This window comes from Trypanosoma equiperdum, assembly GCF_001457755.1.
Source record: "Trypanosoma equiperdum strain OVI genome assembly, contig: ctg_1655, whole genome shotgun sequence".
NCBI lineage: Eukaryota > Euglenozoa > Kinetoplastea > Trypanosomatida > Trypanosomatidae > Trypanosoma > Trypanosoma equiperdum.
The window spans coordinates 55,684-68,645 of NW_027123677.1; the positions used below are offsets into that span (position 1 = coordinate 55,684).

Consider the following 12,962-nt stretch of genomic DNA (forward strand, 5'->3'; position numbering starts at 1 on the left):
AACGGACTGAAATATGCTCGGTTAAAAACAAAGTTGAAGGATATATATATATATAATTATTTTGTCGACTTAACGTTGTTATTAATCCGCTCCGGTGAGTTCTGTTTACCATACCGCTCTACATGTGCTCCTCCCCATCTATTAGCGTCTGAAGAGATATTCCTCGAGGAGTCCCTTCGTTTACATCAGATTCTTTATATTCCCTCTTTTATTATTCACGATCACAGTAGTCACAACGTCCCGAGTAGAGGTGCACGCGGCGGGTAGGACAAACATAAAGGAGAAAGCAGGAGCGCGTTAGTGTATTTAAAGATATGACCACCGCAGCTTCCGAAGGTATTGTGAGCAGGGAGCAGCTGCAGATGATGCTTCACGTTATCCTACACTCAACTGACAACAATGAGCGCCGCAATGTGGAAAAGTCTGTTGTGCAGTTGCTCACCACCCCGTCGACTCTGACATTACTGATGGTGATGCTTCGAGATGTGCAGGGATCTTCACCGGGAGTTCGGCAACTGGCAGCAGTGCTGCTTCGAAAGAAAGTTTTGTCATTGTGGCGTACCATTCCTTCCGAGTCACGTGGGGATTTTAAGGGGGCGCTTCTCGAGCAGCTCGGCTGTGAGCCGGTGAAGGCTGTTCGCCTGGCTCTTGCGCATCTTGTCACGCGGGTGGCAAAAGCAGATGCAATGGACGAGGACGGTGGCTGGCCGGAGCTTAACTACGCCATTCGTGCCGCAGTAATCGATCCGCGTGCGGAGATGCGTGAGTTGGCGATGGTTCTTGCTTATAGTGTGGCTGAAGTGATGAGTGAAGCTGATACCCATTGCTTGCCCGTCGTGGAGGCGGTGCTTCAAGGCATGTTGGATTCGGAAGATGCTGTTCAGCGATCGGCGGTGAAGGCTGTCGGTACGCTCTTTGTCTTTATGCGGGGGCAGACAAAAGTGTGGGAACAGTTGCTGCAGCAGCTTGTGCCTCAGTGCTTGGCGCTGTTGACTAAGTGCGGGACCGAAGAAACCAAAACTAATCTTTGCGTGGATGTGTTGGACCTTCTTGAGCAGCTGGTGGAGGACCTCAGTGTGAAGAAACACGGGGCTCTCCTCCGCAGTGTGGCTTTGGAGGTGCTTTCTGTTATGACCAATGGAGCAATTCAACCTCGTGTGCGGCAGAGCTGTGCTGAGGTGCTTGCAAGTTTGGTTAATCAGAAGCCAAAATTCGTCTCCACCACCGTGCTGGAGCCCCTTGTTTCCGCCTGTGTGCAAGTAATGAGTGAGGACAACGCAATTTCCCTCCCAGAGGTTGCGCATACGGAGGGCATGGAAAACTGTGATGACTCTCAAAGCGATGAGAATGATGCTGCGGATATGCTGCACGTGGATCCACCTTGTTTGTTTGCTGGTCGCCTGCTTAGTACGATAGCAACAAAAGTTGCCGCGAAGTCTTTCACAGGAGCGCTTTTACCGTTGATTTCACCGGTTGCACAGAGCCCACAGGCGGTGGGTCCCAAGGAGCGAAAAGCTTCGATCCTCGCTCTTGCTTGTTTGGCAGAGGGTAATCCAGGGTATTTGAGGCGCCGTGTACGGTACGTTTTGGAGTTTACGCAGCAACTTCTCAGCGATAGCGAGCCTGTGCCGCGTGAAGCTGCTGCCTTTGCTCTCATCTACTTTTGCCTACATTTACAACCGGAGATTTTAACTCACCATGAGCAACTGTTCCCCATGCTCGTGCCGTTATTAAGGGATGAGGTGGATGCGGTCCGGCGCCGAGCTGCCTGTGCGCTTGACACGTTGTGCGAAAACCTGGCAGGAGATGTAGAGCCACACGTTTCAGTTTTACTCCCCGCGGTGTTGGAGGCAATCGGGTGCAGTTCGCTACAGACGCAAAGCGAGCTGTGCGGTGTCATCGCGTCGTTAGCGACAACCCAGTGCGCTTCATTTAAACAACATGCGGGACACTGTCTCGAGTTGCTGAAGCCACCGCTAACCATGACCTCACCGGAGACGATCCTGTTGCGTGCGAGAGCGACGGAAACGGCTGGTGTCGTGGCAGCAGCGATGGGAAGAGAGACGTTCATGCCACACCTTTCATTTTTCATGGAGCAGGTAGCGGAAAATTTGCGTACCCGGCAGCCTCAATTACGCGAGGAAAGTTTTGGTTTTCTTTCCAACATCTGTGAATTGTTGCGGGGAGATTTTATCCCATACCTCGATGACACCATTAACTGTGCGTTGCAGACGATAGCAGAGGATCGAGCGCACTACGAAAACAAACATCTCCTCGCAGGTGGTGCCATGCCCCATTTTAAGATGGACGATGAGTGCAACACCATGAAAGCCGTGATTGGGGGAGATGAGGTTGGTGACGATGATAATGATGATGACAAGTGCTGCGGCAGCGATGGAAGTGACGCGGAAGAGATCCACGGGCGTGTTCGTACAGCTGACCTGGAAGAGAAGAGCAGCGCCGTTTACTTTGTTGGAGTCTGTGCGGAGGTGTTGATGTCGAGTCTAGGCACTCAGCGTATAGACGCCTGCTGGGCCGCACTTGCAGATCTTGATGTGCATTTCCACAGCAACATCCGCTGCAGCACCCTTCTTGCATTAGCGAAGTTGACTCAGGCTGTTCATGGATCTGAGTGCGTCATAAAGGACACCGCACTAGACACGTTGGCCCCGGCCGCGCGTGAGCGACTTAACACACTCGTTAACGAAACCCTTCTCCCCTGTATTCGGGGGGAAGGGGAAGAGGACAAGGAGGTTGTAGCAGCAGCATGCGACGCCTTTGAGTTACTGTTTAAGTTCTTTGGGCCACAGTTGTTCCTCGCAGACACTAGCGAGTTCCTCCAAATTGTAACACGCCTCCTGCAACAGCGGATGCCGTACCAGCGGGAAGATGAAGATGATGATGCTTCCGATAGCTCTGATGGAGAAGCCACCGGGGCTGCCGGCTCTGATGGAGACCAGTTGCTTTTGGGAGAGGACCATGATGGAGTGCTGATGGATGCCGTATGCGAAATGGTTGAGGCGTTTGCGAAGGCGTATGGTCCAGGGTTTAGAATGTTAGCCGAGGTGATTTTGCCGCTACTACTTCCCTACGCTTCCTTGGATCGCCCGTCGGAGGACGTTGTGATGGCAACGGGTTCCATTGCATCAATTCTTGAGTCCCTCGGTCCGGAGGCGGCTCCATTTGTGGACCATGCCGTTACCCTCGCACTGGAGTTAATATCTTCTACAGACGAGTCGACTGCACGCGCCAACTGTGCATACATGATTCGTGTGTTGGTGGAGAGCTGTTCCGGGCGCTTCAACACTGAAGCTGCAGCGACGCCGCTTCTGCAAGCGCTTTGGCTTGTCGTTGGCGGATGTGAGGAGATACCTGCCGCTGTTGACAATGCCATCTCAGCGATTTGTTCGATGGTGCGATGCCTTTCACCGGGAGTTGTGCCTCTCGCGACTGTTGTGCCATCCATTCTTGGAGGATTGCCAATGCGTGTGGACCGTTCAGAGAATGCCAATGCCATCCGCACGCTGGTTCACATTTTAGACGAGCAGAGGGAATTTGTAGTGACTCAGTGCTGGGTAGAGATGGCACAGTGCATCGCTAAGGTGCTGGCCTCTCCTACCGTTGAGGAGAAGCAGAAGCATCTGTTAGTTAACGAAGGCATAAAAAAAATGTTGCAAAGCCACGGTCAGAAGTGGAGGGAGACGTGTCCGCAGTTTTTGTCAGCGGAGTTGCTCTCTTCCCTTGAACGATACGGTTGCTGCTAATAACCATATGAAGTGAAGCAAGGAGCAAATAATAAGTCAGGGCTCAAGGGATCATTCGCTCTGTAGTAGGCTTTTTTTTCAGAATGTGGGCCTCTACCCTCTTTCCCTTCTTTATTCCCGTAGCCCATCACCCTCTTAGGGATAAAATAAAGAGGGCTCAGAAAAGGAATGGCAAACTCGCTAGGAGACCTATGCGCGTGTGTCATTGACATAATTCCTTCAGTTGGCTAAATACCTACGAGGATGCCAATTGTGTGTTGTGGATGAGAAGGAGGGGGAGGGGTGGTGGTGCCAGCAGCTCTGTTGAGCAGTTAAAAACACGTAAGTACGACTTTCATATTTACAATTTCCCTTGCTTCCTGTGGTCATTAGGGAAATCGCGACGAATAATAATGGTAATAATGAAGCTGGTGTTGTTTTGCGTTTCGTCCCGGAACGGTTGAAACGTAGTGGCTTGTCAGACAACGGTGCCGAACGGGTAAGCGTATGCCAACGTTTAAAAATAAATTAGCTTTTCTTCTCAAATCCATAGGAGATTGTAGGAAGTAAAATGGGAGCGCATTAGGAAGAAATGCCGTGAAGGCTGTTGTAAACATTGCCACCGCTGTTACGTGTGTCTGGGCTCACCAACCGGGAGCGGAAAAATATGATGTAGTTAGCAGGTGAACCACAACAGATGTTATAACTGACTGGGTATGTGATGGAATACGGGCGCACTGTTTTCACGTTTGGGGTAGGTTATCATCAGTTTTGTGTGTGTGTGTGTGTTTCTCTTCTATTACGTGGTTGCGTGAGCAGCGCATGCATGGAGGTTTTTTTTCTGTAGTACAGTAATGTCGAATATAAAAGGTAATAATTTCTTACTCCAAGCCCCATCACTCAAAGATCGTAAACTCAGGCGTGCTTCAGGGATAAAAAACCGTCATGGATCGCATGAATGGAAAAGTGCTTGGGTGCTCCCACCGCTGTCAATGAATGTCGCACTATTGCTATTATTTTGTTCACTTTCTGAACTTCTTTTTTTTTGCTGAAGAAACAACTTAAAAACCGCTTCTTTACCGTTTCTATTACCCTGAAACATCTTTTATCTTCCCTTATCTGTCTTCTACATACAAATGTACGCACACATTTTGTTCTTTTCGACTAGAGGCAGAGGCGTTGTAGTGGGTTGGGCGCAGGTATGGAAAAGAGAACCAACACGTTCAGTTCCACGCTGGAAAAGGTCATTACAGCTTTCTTTTACAATGGCCATGCCGGGCGGTCGCGAGCGCTGTCTATGGGATTGCAGGTGCCTTTGTGGCTTTGGACACATCAAGTGACTGTTGAGAGCGAGCGAAGCACTCGAGAGCTCCAGAAAACGGTTAACCTCGTCTGTTGGTTCAATGACAATGGTGCTAACTTGACCCAAGTGGCTATTATCGTCCCAGGCGACGTGAAGACAAAGTTGGGAGCGCAGCTAAAGCACGCACTGCAAGGTAGGGCGCATGATGCACAATCTGGTATATCCGATGATGTTTCACTCCCAACACTACTGGCCCCACATGAACTCACAGCAATGAATAAAAGGGACAAGATGGTACATCAATACGAAGTAGTCATATACCTCTTAACACTGCCACCCACTAAAAAGCATTTGCAGGCGGCTATGCAGCAGGATCAGTTCATCGCCGATGCAGTTGCTGGTGCAGGAGGGGCTTTTATACTCGTCACCGATGTAGGCTGGACTACGCCACGTTTTACGACTCAGTGGCCGCAGTGGAAAGCACTTGTGATGAAGCTAAAGGGTGAGTTGGTATCCATTTCTTTCAATGAAGGTGACAAACTACCGGCAGATGCCCAGCTCCCATCCTTGATGGGACCTCGTATTCCACTCTGTTGCTCCCGTCATGCAGACCAGCGGCAACTGGAGTACGGTATCGTGCCGATTGTTCGCGGTTGCCGACGGCTCTGCCTGAAGCCGTTCGTGTGTCAAAGAGAAGAACATGTGTGCATGGAACAGTGCCATCCACGCGTATCCCACAGCAATTGCCCCTATGCTTGTCAGACGGCCATGCCATGCGGCCATGAATGCTTACACAGCTGTAGCGAGTTGTGCAACTGCTTTGAGGTTATCGAGAAGCCACTTACATGCTCACATGCTGTTATTATTGGTCTTGACCAGGCAACGCTGCAACCTATTTACGCTACGGTCCGACACGTTTTTAAAGGCAGTTGTGCAGATGCTTTTCTTCCCTGCGCTGTTGAGTACCCTACGGAGTGCTGCCGGTGTCTCGGCCCGCTCAGCACCACCTGCTCTGAGGCAACGCGTTGCGGCCATAGCTTAGAGAATAAAACGTTGCTGTGCGCCGCGTGTATTAGGCTGGAGCGTGAGGTACGAGCGAAGGTACTCGGTGATCTTTTGATTCAGACGGAGGAGGCAAAACAGCGTATGAAGAGGGAGGTGCAGCGCAGTGCACATCAGCAGCGGAAGGCTTCGTCACAGGGGTTATTCCTTGTGGGTAGCCGCGTGACCATCTGTGATGTGACAAAAGTAATCAAGCCACTTTGCGCGGAAACGGACTTTCCTGGAGTTGAGTTCGTTGACTACGAAGCGACGGACTTTTACTCATCAATGGACGGGGCGTACGGTACGTTTATTAGTCGTCACGTGGATATAGACGATCTCAGTGAGGTGCGTAACCTCATTCGCTTGCGGGACGGCAAGCATGTGTTGGTGGCGGACGGTGGTGTACAGCTTCTCCGCGCTCTTACGAGTGCTATAACGCAGCAGGCCGCCACACTTCTCCTCACCTACAATGGCCACGGAAAAGAGAGAGGGGATGCGGGTTCAACGGCCTCTGGCGAAGCTTTTGAAACGGCCTTCAAAATGGTGGGGAGCCAGTTTTATCTCGCCGTTCCCGTTCCGTTTGGAGACACTCTCATCTCCGACAAAATTGTGCAGGTGACTGCAGTTAACCCGGCGTCACCGGAAACTGTCATTGTGGAGTGTCGAATCCCCTCCATTAGCAGCCAAACCGACGAAACCCAGGTGAATGATACAATAAACGACAACCCTTCACCCCCCAAAAGGCTCCGTTTGGAGCATTCATCATCTCATCCAGGTCATCTGCGTGCGTCCATCGAGGTTGTGAGCCTCACTGTACCCGTCACTGCGCTTGAGTCAATGGAAGGTTATTCGAAGGGTAAAGAAGTTTTGGTACTGGATCCTTCACGTCAAGTGGTACATCCATATGACGTGCAGGCTTTTGGTGCTATCCTTCAGCATGTGCTCGATACGGACCTTCGGAGCGCTGTTATATCATCGGTGCCGGTGGCCAAAGACACTCCCTTCACACTACTGGGTGTTGTCAATCCACCTGTGAGTTTTGCTGATCGATACGGTCCCTGTGCAGTGCTCCGTCAGCGGAAACAGCTGGTCACTGTGCGAGCCAGACCACATTTGAGGTCAGGGAAACGTAGTCCAGGCAGTGCGCCGACCCCCAGCGGTATCAACACCGCATACGCCCATTCAGCACGGAATGGCGACGACGGGGATGTGGTGGTAATCATTCCGTTTGTATTCACCGCAGCTGACGAACTGCTGGAGGCAGAGAACTCGCTGGATGCCGCTGCGTTGCAGCAACTGGAACAGCGAGTGCGTGATACCATTGCGGTAAAAAGCGATGAGCTGGCCATCCGCAATGATGAGGAAGCCTTTCACCGGCAGCGGCAAATGCCAGAGGTAATGGAGGAGGAGCTAAGTCGCGATCGTGTGGCTTACAGCATCCCTATCCCGCTACCAACAGCGGAACTTCTTGCCTCTGTGCGTGTGAGGCATGCGCGGCTTCTGTGCGCATCAGCAACTTCGCTTCGGCTAAGTAAGCAGAAAGATGCTATGGCAGTTAAGCAGCAACAGCTGGGCCTCACCAAGTGGCTCGAAGCAGTAAGGCAGCGGCATGAGCAAGACACGGAAGCAGACGCTGCATACTTCAGGGCCCTGCAGCAGAAAGAAACAGCACAGTAACGTACCATGTCTCTCTGGATGTCTCTAATACTACACGCCAAGGGATACAAATCTTGAGTGAGGCGGGGAATTAATTGGAACGATGCGCACCCGCGGGAGGGAGGTTATCACGTTGTAAGAAGGTGGCCAAATTCTCTCACTCATTTCCGGCTATTGTTAGCCACTGATTATTGGTGACCTATGAGTCACCGTATCTTTACAGGTGGAATCTGCAGTCGACGGCGCTCCATTGCCTTCGGCATTGCTACGGACTAGTTTCTGCCATACGTTTTTACGCCCTTCTTCCCTTGATTTAGTTCTCGCTGGGTTGAATAAGCGTAGGATCGCGTATTCACTCCCTTCTGTTGCCCTCCTTCCGCTTATGCTCTCTTCCAGCAATTTACTTTATTTTTTTCTTCTCTTTTGGTGGCCTACCACTTTTATGGCTTCCCTGCCTATTGCACTTGTTGTGCTTGGTACCAGCACGCTGTCGCTCTGTGGAAAGCCCCACTAGGTATATAACGTGCCTGTCAATCAAAGAAGAAAGAAAACAAAACGGTAGACATCATAGTACTTAGTGTAAAGTTCGTACCGAGTTCTTCCCTCATCGTCTTTTGTGTCTATTCGACTGTGTGGCGGCAGCGTTAAATTAGTACGCCAAGCAGTAATGAATTCACAGCGGTCGGAGTATCGCTCATTGGCAGGTGGCGGCGAAGGGGGCCGGCGTCCACCAATTCCCCGGAGGTCCGCCCCCCCGGAAGAAACGGATGATGTGAAACAATCTCTGCTTCGCTACGTAGATTTGGGCGGAATGCGTGTGGAGGAACAAATCCAACGCGAGAAACTAGTGGAGGCTGTGGCCATCAAAGAGGGCGTAGAAGATTTGCGGGCGGTGGCGGAGGACTTTGCATTACTAGTGGAACAGCAGCAGGAGCCCCTTGACGCCGTAAGGGTTAACGTAACTGCTGCGTTGGACAGCGTCGCTGCGGGTAGGGAACAGATTGCCGAAGCCTCTGAGCGCAATGCAAGCTCGAGGAAGCTTTTCTGTTTCTTCCCCATTTTCTTAACAATTGTTGCAATTGGCTCGCTCGTTGCTCTCTTCTTCAAGGGGAAGATTTATAAAAACACCTGATCTGCAGTATTGTCTACTCCCTCCGCAGCATCCACGCGCGCATTTACACAAGCGCAATAGTGGTCACAGCAACAGTGCTTGTCGTTATGAAAATTGAGCGGTACCACATGCAAAAAGGTTTGAGCTGTCGATAATCCGCTCACCTTTTTTTTTCTCCCTAAAGGAGCGTCAGTCCTTCTGGCTTAGCACATATTTCCTCTTCCGACGTTGTTTTTTGCATCCTGTGAGGGTGTGGATGAGATATATTTAGGTGTTTTGTTTGTTGGCTGATTAGTCATTTATGGTCTATGCGCTTTAGTTGTTCACCTTTATAGTTACTTTTATCGTGGTTGCTACAAATGTTTTTTTTTTTCATTCACCTGCTACTACACCCTTCTTTCTTTTTTTTTCTGCTCCTCACTTTCTACCATTCGTGCTGTATCCGTGTCATTGTTTTATGCCTGTGGAATGGGGGGGGGGCAAAAAAATAAAATAAATAAAATGCATTACTGTTTGCTGTTTTCACGCTTTCTTCTTGCTGGCGCCATTACATGGTTATACGACAGGGAAGGCACAAATAAGAGAGAAAGGTTGATATTGTTCTCCTGACACGAGCAAAAACAACAGCACGCAAGTAGCGTCGAACTAAATTTGCACAGAGCGAACTGTGAAAGAATTAGGTCGGAAAAGAAAGAGTGTGCTAACAAATAGTGCGCTGAACTACCGAAGACAGTGCTGTCGGAAGAGCTGAAGGTACAAAAGGGGGTTGTGATCGACGAGGCTTATAGTGCCTGTTCATTGCTGTAGTTCGTCATATTTCAAGTGGAGTCAGAGCGGGGAAGGGAAAATATAGTTTAATTGGGGACAACTTATCCACTTGTTTTGATATGACCACGGAGCAAAAAGTCGAACGCGTAGTTGTGGGGCAGCAGGTGTATTTCCAGCAGCAACAGAAGGGGTGGATCCGCGGTGTCGTAAAGGCGGTTCCGGAGGGGAGTGGAAAGGTGCAAGTGGAAGATGCCGCGAGTGGGAATGTTGAGACCATCCCAATCACGAGGGTGCACGGCTATATTCCACAAGCCTTTGACGCGGAGAATCCCGATTTGTTTCATCTGAACGACCTCCACGTAGCACCTGCGCTGCATTGCATCAAACAGCGTTTCGAGGAGCTGCACTTGCAGTATTCGTTGTTGGGTGAGGTTGTGCTTAGTGTTAATCCATTTCAACCTATGCCATTTAACACTGACAAAAACCGTGAAAAATACCTCACTTCACCGAACCAGCGTCTACTTCCTCCTCACGTGTGGCAAGTGGCGCACAGAGCGTACGTTCAAATAATTGTACGAGGTCTCAGAAACCAATCTGTTGTTATCTCCGGTGAATCCGGCAGTGGCAAGACGGAGACGACCAAAATGTTGGTCGGCTACCTCGGCCAGATGAGTCATCAGCGTAGTGGTAACCCTATGCAACGTCGGGTTGCGGATAAAGTTTCCGACAGCCTTGAGTGGAGCAATCCCGTGCTGGAATCATTTGGCAATGCTCGCACTTTGCGCAACCACAACTCATCACGTTTCGGCAAGTACATCAAACTCTACTTCGACAGTGTCTCCGGAGTCATGGTGGGTGGTAAGGTGTCCACATACCTATTGGAAAAGAGCCGCATTGTTCGACAGGCTAGTGGTGAGCGGAATTACCACATTTTCTACGAAATGCTCGCCGGACTTTCTCCGGAGGAAAAGGCAGAGCTTGGTGGTTTGAAAACATCGGCTGACTACAAATGTCTCAGAGTTGGCAACACATTTGACCGCCGTGGTGTGGACGGTGAAACATTGAATGACGCCGAGGAGTTCAGTAAAGTACGGAAGGCGCTCACTAATCTTGGCATTGCTAACAATACTTCGAGAAGCATGTTTAAGATACTTGCGGCCATTTTGCATCTGTTGGAATTGGAGTTTACGTCAGACCAAAATGATAAGGCATGCATAGTGGATGAGGGCCCGTTTCTAGCAGCCTGTGGACTTCTCCAGGTGGACCCCAAGCTCTTGCGTGAGTGTTTTCTCGTGAAAAGTAGTACGAGCATCGTGACAATTCATGCCAACAAGAGGGAGGCTGAAGGTTTTTGTGGAGCCTTTTGTAAGGCTATTTACGTTGGGCTGTTTGATCTCCTCGTGAAGCTTGTAAACGCATCAATTGCGCCACAGGAGAGCACAAATGAGTGTAAGTACATTGGGCTTCTTGACATCTTCGGTTTTGAGAATTTTTCCACCAATGGTTTCGAACAGTTGTGCATCAATTACGCCAACGATGTGTTACAGAACCACTATAACAAATATACCTTCCTCAATGACGAGGCAGAGTGTAAGAGCGAAGGCGTGAGTATCCCGGAAGTGGCTTTTCCTGACAACACGGAGTGCATCGGTATGTTTGAACAAAAGAGGTTTGGTATATTCGCCTTGCTTGACAATGAGTGCAACTACAAAGCTGGAACCTCGGAGCGTTTCACTCAAAATGTATGGGACCATTGGCGCACCTTAAACACGTTCTTTGTGCTTCCCAAAAGCACCGTTCCGAACCAATTTGGTGTTAGGCACTATGCCTCTTTCGTGAACTACACCACAGGGGATTGGCTGGAGAAGAATACAGATGGCATCAAGCATGAGGTATACCAGACTGTAAGCAACTCTGCGGATGCGTTCATTCGCTCCCTGTTTTCTGACGGCCCAGTGCTCAATGATCGAAAACATACGGTGGGGCTGCGCTTTCAAAATCAACTAACTGCACTGAGAGAGGAGTTGGAGTTGACGGAAACCCAGTTCGTTCGTTGCATTAAACCCAACATGTCTGCAAGTCCACACCTGTTTGAAAACGTTCTCGTTTCGAATCAACTGGAATCGACGTCTTTGTTACAAACCATTAAACTAAAACGGCAGGGATACCCAGTGCGCCGCTCCATTCACGACTTTTGCAGGTACTTCTTTCTCATTATGCCGCGGTCACCAGCAGAGTTGTACAAGCGTCATTGCATTGAAGAAGCGGCGAAGACTACGCTCGCGGTCTATCAAAAGCTCTACGACTGGGCAACCCCCAATTTCGCTGTGGGCCGTACCAAAGTCTTTCTCCGTGCGGAAGTGTGGGCTTCACTTGAGAGGTTGCTGCTGCGCCGAAAGGGTTGTCTTTTACGTCGGTGCGTCCCTCTCCTTCGACGGTGGGTTTATGTTTATCGTGAGTCGAAACGTCGGGTGGAAGAGCGCCGTCAAGCGGAGCTGAAGCTGGAACGAAAGGAGCAGGCGCGGCGCGTGGCGCAGATGTCTGTAAATGCTACGAACAGGGAACTGATGGATTGGATAGAGGAGTTGTCTGCTCTGTTTCCGTCTATTGGCGTAGTGACAATACGAGACGTCGTGCTGTTCCTACCGAAGCGTGAGGAATCACTAAAGGCGTTGCTTGAAATGCAACGGCAGCGGTTTGATGGATCTCTGCCGCTCTCCTTCACGCGTGTGATGGATGAGGCCGGCATGCGGCAGCAGATCATTGAGAAGTTTCTGCGCAATGGCATTAACACCCTTTACAGACTAGCGGGCTGTGACGAGATGGTCTTGCGGGGCTACGGAGTGACGGAAACAGAACTTGCCTCTGTGAGACGACATTTGTTGAAGGAAGAATCCGCCCGTGTAAGGTTGGATCGATTGCGAGATAGCATTGGCGTCACTCAATTGAGTGCTATCCTGTTAGAGGCGAAACATAGTGCACATGCCGCGGCGGACTACACGACAAAAATACGAGATCTGATGGACTTGGGGTTTCCCCGGAGTCATGTCGTGCCTGTACTCACGCATTACAGTGGTGACGTGGAAAAGGCGGCTGCCCGGTTGCTTCGCGAGGACGTGGGTGAGCGGCTCAGGGAGAAACCACCAAAGGGGGAGAAGGGTCGTTGGACGTCCTTCGATGCGGAAGTGCAGCAGTTAGTGAAACTTGGCGTCTCAAAGGAGAAGGCGAAGAATGCTCTTCGAAGCACGAATGGAAGTGTAGATGAGGCCGCGCGTAGCCTTTTTAACAACGTTACGTAGGAACAAAAAAAGAGGGGAAGGGAAATATATATATATAT

The 12,962-nt window shown here is 50.3% G+C and overlaps 4 protein-coding genes across 4 annotated transcripts; all 4 read left to right on the forward strand.

Moving 5' to 3' along the window:
* Positions 1 to 314: 314 nt before the first annotated feature.
* Positions 315 to 3,764, forward strand: TEOVI_000502200 (Importin-beta N-terminal domain/HEAT-like repeat, putative; the record flags this gene model as incomplete). Its single annotated transcript, XM_067222573.1, has 1 exon — positions 315 to 3,764. One exon carries the CDS (start codon positions 315 to 317, stop codon positions 3,762 to 3,764), a length of 3,450 nt encoding a protein of 1,149 aa, XP_067078674.1.
* Positions 3,765 to 4,944: 1,180 nt separating this feature from the next.
* TEOVI_000502300 (uncharacterized protein) lies at positions 4,945 to 7,767 on the forward strand (the record flags this gene model as incomplete). Its single annotated transcript, XM_067222574.1, has 1 exon — positions 4,945 to 7,767. One exon carries the CDS (start codon positions 4,945 to 4,947, stop codon positions 7,765 to 7,767), a length of 2,823 nt encoding a protein of 940 aa, XP_067078675.1.
* A 646-nt stretch (positions 7,768 to 8,413) lies between these two features.
* On the forward strand, positions 8,414 to 8,878 carry TEOVI_000502400 (uncharacterized protein; the record flags this gene model as incomplete). Its single annotated transcript, XM_067222575.1, has 1 exon — positions 8,414 to 8,878. The coding sequence occupies one exon, from the start codon at positions 8,414 to 8,416 to the stop codon at positions 8,876 to 8,878; it is 465 nt and encodes a 154-aa protein (XP_067078676.1).
* Positions 8,879 to 9,744: 866 nt separating this feature from the next.
* On the forward strand, positions 9,745 to 12,924 carry TEOVI_000502500 (Unconventional myosin; the record flags this gene model as incomplete). The annotated part of the gene is made up of 1 exon (XM_067222576.1): positions 9,745 to 12,924. The coding sequence occupies one exon, from the start codon at positions 9,745 to 9,747 to the stop codon at positions 12,922 to 12,924; it is 3,180 nt and encodes a 1,059-aa protein (XP_067078677.1).
* Positions 12,925 to 12,962: the final 38 nt, after the last annotated feature.